This window comes from Saccopteryx bilineata, chromosome 6 (genome assembly GCF_036850765.1).
Source record: "Saccopteryx bilineata isolate mSacBil1 chromosome 6, mSacBil1_pri_phased_curated, whole genome shotgun sequence".
Taxonomy (NCBI): Eukaryota; Metazoa; Chordata; class Mammalia; order Chiroptera; family Emballonuridae; genus Saccopteryx; species Saccopteryx bilineata.
Window position 1 is genome coordinate 71,856,543 of NC_089495.1, and position 9,336 is coordinate 71,865,878.

At 41.9% G+C, this 9,336-nt stretch overlaps 1 protein-coding gene across 2 annotated transcripts in view; it reads left to right on the plus strand.

Moving 5' to 3' along the window:
• OBI1 (ORC ubiquitin ligase 1) overlaps window positions 1-4,628 on the plus strand; it is a 52,804-nt gene extending 48,176 nt beyond the window's left edge. For both annotated transcript variants that reach the window (XM_066236374.1, XM_066236375.1), the window contains one exon: window positions 1,190-4,628. In XM_066236374.1, coding sequence (XP_066092471.1) covers window positions 1,190-2,699 — 1,510 coding nt within the window. In that variant the 3' untranslated portion in view covers window positions 2,700-4,628. The remainder of the gene's footprint in view (window positions 1-1,189) is intronic.
• The last annotated feature ends 4,708 nt before the right edge of the window (window positions 4,629-9,336 follow it).

Consider the following 9,336-nt stretch of genomic DNA (forward strand, 5'->3'; position numbering starts at 1 on the left):
TAGTGATGGCTCTTAAGAAGTACAGTTACTGTTGGTTCCTTCTCTGTTACAGTTTTTAAAAAATACTTAGTACATTTTATTAATGTAATTGTTTTTATTATTAGGGAAAGGAAATAGAAAGATAAACCCATAGGTAAAACAATTTTAATAAGTTGCCTTCTCAACTTACCTTCCTCCAAAGAGACAACCTCTGAATTCTTCATGGATTAATATTTAATTAATCAAAGCAATGATTAAGCAAAGAACCTTTGTGGAGAGAAATTATTTTTATGGGGTTAGAATGTAAGGCTTATGTTTATTGGCTCATAGAAGCAGTTTTCTGAAAGAGAATTTTCCTTGTTGGTCAGATGGAATTTAAGGTAGACATTTTATGTCCCTTAAAGGTGAGACAGTCTGTTGATCTTTGTACCCCAGCTCCAGATCTACCACCAACCCATACCAGGCACTCAAAAATTGTTTTCTGAGCTGAACCCAATACCCATTCTTAAGGGAGTTAAAGGGATGAATTTTTGGCATGTTCTTTTTCGTTTACTCTCCAAAATGTCCCTTTTCAGAAAATGTGAAAATGTTTTTATGCATGATATATTGGAACACAAGCACTGACTTTATACTTCAAACTTGTAGGAAATGAGATTGATGTCTTACATAATTGTAAAATGCCAAAAATAAGTATAACTGAAGTAAAATAAAGCCCAGTGTTCAGAAAGGCCAACAAAAAGCTTCAAATCAAGTGTGGTTATAATTGAAAGGATCCAAATAAGTATTTAAAACCATCCCTGCTGGGACTGCTAAAATTTCTGAATTTCCAATGGCATTTTATGTTTGACAAGGTGACATTATCATCAAACTTTGCCATTGTTTTAGGGGGTAACTCTTCATGCATATATGAGCTGAATTGAAAGAGCTAGCTAGCTCTTAGGAGGGAAATCTTCAGCAAGTTTCTGCCTGTCTGCTACCACAAAAGTATTCTATTAGATCTTTGCCGTTATTACCATATACAGATTGTTAAATAGGAGGGAAAAATTCTTTTTTTAAAAGATATTACATCTGACATTGTTTTTCTCCTCTTCTTAAGTTATCCGAAATATCACTTATGTGAAATTAGAATGGGCTGAGACAATTAGCACTCTGAAACTTTGAAAAGAAAAAAACTTGAACTGTAAGGTTAACTATCTCCCGTTCCTTGCAGGTTTGGAAGGTTTGCAGTAGCTGCTCTTCAGTCCAAAGTAGAACAATATGAACGTGAAACCAGTCGCCTCAAGAAAGCCCTGGAACGAAGTGATAAGTATATAGAGGAACTAGAATCTCAAATTGCACAGTTAAAAAATTCAAGTGAAGAGAAGGAAGCTATGAATTCCGTTTGCCAGAGAGCACTTTCTGCAGATGGCGAAGGCAGCAAGAGCAGCGAGGAGGACGTGCCATCAAAGAATCAAGGTGATGGTGCCAGAAAACAGCTTGGCTCATCGACCTTGAGTTCTCATCTGGCACAGCCTTCTAACAGTTCTGCCCGGCAGGAAAGCACCAGCAAAACAGAACTAAATTGTTCTAAGAACAAAGATCTCTATCAAAAACAAGTGGAAACCATGTTAGATGTGACCGATACAGGTATGAATACTTATTTGGAAAGAGAGTGGGGTAATAAGCCAAGTGACTGTGCACCCTACAAAGATGAACTCTATGATCTTCCAGCTCCTTGCACTCCATTATCCCTTAGTTGCCTTCAGCTCAGTACTCCAGAAAATAGAGAGACCTCTTTGATCAAAGCAGGAAGTTCCAAAAAGCACTCAAACCATCTCAGAAAACTGGTGTTTGATGATTTTTGTGATTCTCCAAATGTTTGTAGTAAAGATTCTTCAGAAGATGATCGAAGTGAAAATGAAAAGAAATCAGAATGTTTTACTTCCCCGAAGACGGGGTTTTGGGATTGTTGTTCCACAAGCTATACCCAAAGCTTGGATTTTGAAAGCTCAGACGGGAACACAATAGCAAGTTCTGTTGGAGAAATTTCTTCAAAATTGAGCGAGAAATCAGGTTCATGTTTATCCAAAAGGTTGAATTCTATTCGCTCTTTTGAAATCAATCGGACAAGAACATCCAGCGAAGCCTCAATGGATGCAGCTTACCTTGACAAAATCTCTGAGCTGGATTCAATGATGTCTGAGTCAGACAATAGCAAGAGCCCTTGTAATAACGGTTTTAAGTCAGTGGAATTGGACGGGTTATCCAAATCATCTCAAGGCAGTGAATTTCTTGAGGAACCAGATAAGTTGGAAGAAGGAACTAAGTCAACCCTTTCCAAGGGTTCTTTAACTAATGACCAGTTAGAAAATGGAAATGAATGGAAATCCTCATCTTTTTTTCTCCTCTCTCCATCTGACCAAGAAATGAGTGAAGATTTTTCACTCCATCCCAGTTCTAACTCAGAAACTAATGAAATCAAACCTCCAAGCTGTTTGTTTCAGACTGAATTTTCTCAAGGTGTTTTGTTAAGCAGTTCACATAGGCTATTTGAAGATCAAAGGTTTGGGTCATCATTGTTTAAGATGTCCTCAGAGATGCATGGTCTTCATAACCACCTTCAGTCTCCTTGGTCTACTTTTGTGCCTGAAAAGAGGAATAAAAATGTGAACCAATCAACGAAAAGAAAGATCCAGGGCAGCCTTTCCAATGCCAGCCCATCAAAAGCAACTAAAAGTTGACTCATTAGAAAGGTCTCATTTATGTTTTTATCCTGAGAGGAACATAACTTTTTAAAGTTACATTTTTCCCCCTCATAAAAGTTCTACACAATTTTGAATTGATAGTCTTTAGTCAGATGTCAAGTGAGAATGGTGAATTAGCGTGTACCCAGAATACTTTTGTTCAATTTGAAGAGTTTATTCATTTTTTAAAATTTTCATTTGGAAATCTTTGACCAGAAGGTAGGCAGAGAGTTTCTTTTTAATGAGTATTATATGTATCTGGTTTGGGTGTATTTTGTTTTGAATCTTGATTTAACTATTAGATACAATGGCCTATTAATGAGCCTCCGTTGTCTTCAGAACTAGTATTTTTTTAAATAAAACTGAGTTTTCTACACACTGGTCATAAGACAGTTTAGTTTCTTTAAAGAAGGATGGATTTTATTTTGCCTGCCTCATTTTATTTAAGTCTAGTGGTGGCCTAACTATTATTCAGGGCTGTTGTGGAGAAATAACAGTCTAACCTTAGACCAGTGGTTGGCAAACTCTGGCAAAGTCAACAGAGCCAAATATCAACAGTACAACGATTGAAATTTCTTTTGAGAGCCAAATTTTTTAAACTTAAACTATATAGGTAGGCACACTGTTACTAACTTAATTAGGGTACTCCTAAGCTGGCCTTTGAGACACACTCAAGGGGCTAAAGAGCTGGATTTGGCTCGCGAGCCACAGTTTGCTGACCACTGCCTTAGACCATATTCATTTACTTTTTTAAAGGTATGTTTGCATTTTTAATATTTGTTCAGTTTTTCTAAAAAACATTTTGCTAGTATGAAAGAATAGATTTCTATATGAATATATTTGTTTCATGTCAGATAACTTTCATTTGCTCATCTTTTTTGTGTGTATTGAAAATTAAAAAAAAAAAAAGAGCTTACTTTGGAAAGAAGGCATGGAACAGTGGGTTTGGAAGAGCCTAAGCACGGTAGCTTCACTGTTCCAGATATGCAGGTGCAATCGCACTCACCAACAAGTTCTTGATTCACTTATGTGGATCTGCCAGGGAAGCTCTTTTGGAGAGATCAAATATTTGTTTGCATGTTAATGTTCTCTGTGAAAACTCATGCATGGTAGTATTCTTGCTTGCACTGTTGTTCTTAAGAAAAAGAAGTTTCAATTGGCTAACGGAATATCTTTTATAGAGGACAAAAAAAATTTTTTCATGAGTGTTGGGGGGAGAATAGGTGAGCTAAGCACAATTTTTAATTTAGGCTCTGAAAAAGTATATTGGTATGCCTAGATAGGTTTCTAAAAATGGTATGCTAATGACTTGTTTAGCTCCTGTGCACTGCACATTTTACTTTAATACTGTCCTGTTTCACATTAGTACTGCATGCTTTTCTATGTGAATTGAATAAAGGATGTCATAGCACTATAATTCCTGATGTTGTCTCCGAGACTGAATTAGCCTATAAAGACCAGTCAAACTTATTATTTTTAATTTATTTTATAACATAAGGTTTGACAAACAATGACCCATGGACCAAATCTGGCCAGCACATGTTTTTGTGAAAGGCTTGTGAACTAAAACTAGTTTTTACACTAATGTTTGTAAAAATTGAAGGAATATTTCATAACATGGAAAATGATCATTCAAATTCCAGTGTTTCTGAATCAAGTCTTATTAGAACACAACTACACTCATTTGTTTACATATTGTCTATAGCTGCTTTTGCACTGCAGTGGCAGAGTTGCATAGTTATGAAAGAGACCTTATGTCTCATAAAGCCTAAAATACAGAAAAATTGCTGACCCCTATGATTATAGACCCTAAGGATTCAACAAAACCATAAAAGTATAATAACAAATCACTTTTATGATTTGGAGAATAATGCCCTCCACTTTTAGAAGTAATAAAATGCCAAAATAAAAATTTTCAAAAGCTAATCTAAAGCATTTTTTGTTTTATCATTTATATTTCCAATAAGTATCTGTGTATCATTTTATCTTTCTGGTATGTTAAAAGCTAATGGATACGTTCAGAGATGTTAGCAGTTTAAATATCTTTGACAAAGTGGTCATACATTTGAAATTTTATTAAATGTAGAAATTAAAATTTTTCTGAATAGAATCAGTTTGGGGGTAAGCCTCTTATTCTCTCTGTAATTCTTTTGTACCATGAATGTATCAGTTTTTAATCAAAATATATACATGATCATGTGCCATGGAACCTGTGTGTAACCTGATTTACTACGCCCGCCCGGAGTGTGAGTGTCTGTACTGAGCTGAGTGTTTCCCAGCTGCTTCAGAAGCACTGCTCCATTACCCATACAGTATTTCATGTATTCAATTAATCAAACCTGTAAATTCTTCAGTCGCAGGGAATAATCTCTGCAGGATTTTATTTTAATCGCACATTCTCATCTGTCTTTTTTACCTCTTTACCATAATTTATGTCATGGCAAATATGGTGGTCTCACATAGTTTTGAGTAGTATATATACTATACACACCCACACACACAACTTTTATTGAAACCCAAGTATTTTGCTAACCTCTGTCTCATAATACTCTTCAAATTCTGCTAGCCAACTGTTATTCCCAGTTCACAAATAAGGGAATTGAGGAATAGTAGTCACATGCAGCTCACATGGGATAGAACTATTGTGGAGCTGAGTCTCTCACCCCAGAGCTTGTATTCCTCCCTTATGCAAGGAACTTCGCATTTCTAGCCCACAGAATGAATAGATAGGAAATTGCCAAGGAATCTTTTAAGCAAATTTTGGAAGTATTAGCATGTTGTTTTTTTCAAGTAGCATTTAAATTCCTGCCTTTGTTCCTGAAGCTGACTCAGCTAAAAGAAACTCAGTGTTGGGAGTGTGTATGTGCCACTTTTAAGTTTATAAACATTCACATTGACATTTAGTTGAATTTAAAAATAGCACTAAGGCAATGTTAGAAAAAGGTGCAGTAGTGATAAAGGAAGAAGATACCAGTTCCTGTCTTTAAAAACGGCATTCATTGACTGCTCATCTTTCTAAAATGCTGTATCTAAGACATTGTGACATGCTAAACATTTTTTGACATGACCGTTTGTGTTTATCTTTTATTTTTCAAAATCATAATCTCATCCAAAACGACGTCTTTTTCTTGTTTTAATACATCAACTAAGACCAATTCTGAAAATGGTGGACCTTATGAATTGTAGCCCCTTAATTTCAAATATGCTTTGTTTTCCTAGAATCTCATATTTACATTGGTTTGAAACAAAGATAACAGTGAACAAGGGGAGGACTTTGGTCTTAAAGTCTTAAGATGTTTCAGGGACTTGTTTCTATATTACTTCAATGGTTTCAGTTTTTCAAAGTAATATATGCACTAGATTTTCTCCCTTGCTTTTGTCTCAGTGAATATTTATAGAAAACTGAGGTTAACAATTTAACTTGATGGAATGTGGCCTATTAGATTAGAAGGGTTTCCCAAATCCTCCTAAGAAAGTCTTTCGTTCCTATTTGTGTGAGTCGTACAACACAGTCTTTGCCTATCACGATGTAACTTGATCCTTCTAATAATGCTTGGCAGAGAGAAAACCTTTTAAGCAATGATCTTAGAGTGTATTGTGAACATTTATTACCTAATTCTTGGAACCCCACTCTGTGAGGAAGCATCTATTAAATGTAGGTTTCTTTTAAGAACTAAGGCTAGGGTGATTCAGTTTCACATGATAAAGGAAGTTGAAGCTCCACTTCTCAAAAGACTAGTTCCTAAATCTGCTAAATTTTAACAGGGAGAAGACCCCCCCCCCAACAAGTGTTGGATTAACCAAGTATGTAGAAGTGTGTGCCCTGTGTGACACTTATAATTTGGGCGTAGAAAGATCTGGTCCTCAAAGGCAAGGATTTATTTGATTTAGGCATTTACTGAGACATCCTGTGAGGAAGGAGGACCTAGTTCTGGTCCATTACAATTCTTATGACATTGGTGAATGGAAAAGTGTCCGTGTTGAGGAGAGCAAGAGATGGCTTTACGGGGTTACTATTTGTATTGGGATTTTAGGGGTGAATAAGAGATCAGTGTGGAAGAAGACATCTCTTCTGCATGTTCACTATGCTGGATGAGGCGCCTGTTCAGCCTACTCTTAGAAGTGCAGAAAGAACCATTCCCTAAAGTCAGGGTTCCTGACTGAAAAGGTTTCCAGACACTCCAGCCTGCGCTTGCAAGTTTGTCTTTGCCCCGCCTTCTTTCTCCGAGCATATTCTGAGACTCCAGGCTCACCCTCGTCACTAGGGTCCATGGCCTGATGGTGAGACAGTGACTCCCTGGGCGCTAGAAGGCTCAGGAGGTGGCAGGACTGACATCATCTGTCATTAAGACTAGACTTGGCGCTCCGAAGGCGGGAAGGCGCGACCTAGCCTTACATCATTTTTGTGCTGGGGTGGGGGTGTGTTAGGGGGTGGGGGTGGGTGGGATCTAGCCCGCCAGCCCGGGCTCTGAGCGGTCCTTCCTCCTAGTTCCTGTGAACCCAGCCTTCCCGATACCCGAAGCCAGTGCCGCTCCCCCCTCCCTCCTCCCCTCTATCTGGAGCACGAGCGGCCCGGCGCCCCTCCGGCCGGAGCTTCCTGCGCTTTTGAGGGCTCTCTCAGTTGGTCCCGCCCAGTCTCCACCCTAAGAAACGACTGGCTCTGCGGTTTCCTCTCATTTTATTACCACTCACGAACCTGGCGATTAAGACGCGAGACCAACAAAGAGTTTTCTTTCCACCTTAACCTTACACACAATCCTTTAACAAATTAATTAATCCTAATGAATTAACACTTCATTTATTTAAACGCGCTACAGTCCATGAATTAAATTTTCATGCAGTGATTAAAGGCTGTTAAAATATGCATGATTTAGTTAAAATTTTATAATAAATCAGGGCAATGTGTTACATGACAAGGCAACTATTTCCCAGTCCCTCGCAAAGGGCTTTGATTTGTGCGGGCTGCGAGGAGGAGGGGCGGCGGGCGGCGGCGCCGGCAAGTGTTGGACGCACTCAGCTCCACACTTTGGTGTCTAGACTCGCGGCTTCGCGCTTCCGTACGCGGCTTCTGGGTCTTTTGGGGGGTCCTGTTACTGCAGGCAGAGCTGAGCCTGCGGAGGGCGACGGAGTCATTCTCTCGGTCCTGGGAACTGCGCTCAAGGAGGGCTGAGGGTCCTCTGCTATTTATCTGAGCCAAATGGAGCTCTCTCCATTTGTGTGTATCTGTTGTCGAGCTGGTTTGTTCGTTGTTTTTATCCTAGGAAACTCGAAACCCCTTCTCTGACCAGCGCGCTCTTGCAGTTTTGAAGGTGCCTCGCTGAACCAAGGGCGGCTCTGCTCCTCTTGGGACCTAAATCACTGGGGCCTGGGGCCAGCCATATTTAGTGCTACAACATTGCTTACTCGGACAACACTGGTTCTGGCAACCAGCGAGCGGGGGAAGCAGACCCCAGTTAGGGCGGAGATGGAGTTGTCTGGTATCACCCGTAGGGCTTCCACAGGGTGGGTGGGTTTTAGGTCCACAGAGAGACTGGGCTGGAGATATATACATACATCTCTCCTTACGTAGGGCCAAGAGTGATAATGACCCGCAGTAAACTTTACTGGGACTCATCATTCGTGTTCCAAAGGTATCAGGGGTATCTCGAGGTGGCGTGGTCGACATCCAGGAAAATGTACCCAACGGAAGTTGCATTTCAATGAAACGAACAGAAAATGGAAAACAGTGGGTTTTCCACCGGCTTAATCCATAAACTCTGCGAATCTTAGCTGAAACCCTGTCTGAATACGGGGCTGAGATCCACCCCACCGGCTCCAATAACTCATCCCCCGCCCCCCGACCTTGGGGACCGAGGGAGACCAGCGGCCCCAGGAGCGGGCAGGGCGTGGTGGGAAGGAAGCAGAGCGGCCTCCACGACAGCTCCAGCCCTATCAGCAGGAGCGCCGCTCTGGACACGCGGCTTGGGCTGAGCCTGGCTCTGTGGGGGCAGAGGGCTGGGCCACTGCCCGGGGCCGGACAGGGTGGGCGCCGCGGCCTTGCGAGCTGGGTAGGGCGGTCCGAGGAGCCCCGGCAGGGTCGGCGAGGAGCCCCTTCGTCTCTCCGCGGGAGGAACTGGGCCCGGAGGCGGGAGGGCGAGCGCTACCAGAGACCAAGAATCAGAACAGCCCAGGCGTGGCCTGCGAAGGCGGCCCGGAGAGAAGCGAAAGTACCGCACCAATCGCTTCTTGAGCTCACCCTTCCAACACCAGTGTCGGAGCGGGTGTGCGCCGGTTCCCTCTGGAGCAGCCCCTCTTCCGAAATCCGACCCCCTCCCGCAGGCCTGCTCCTCCCGGCATGCCCCTTCCCCCTGCCTAAAACAGCCCAAGCTTTTACTAACGCCGGCCGGCTCTGGACTCTGGGCGCCCCCCCCCCCCCCCCCACTGCACGAGGTAAACGCCCACCTTCAATCTAGACAACAGCCCGAGAGACACCAGGCGTCCCGAGGCTGAGAGGAGCAGAGCCCCTCTGGGGCGGCCAGAGCCCGAGGTGGTTGGGCCTGCAAGTGGGGCCAGATTCCCGGGTTCGGGCAAGAACGTGGCCAGGTCCCCTCCTCCTGTACACACACAACCTCCGCACACTTAACTGGATACTCCA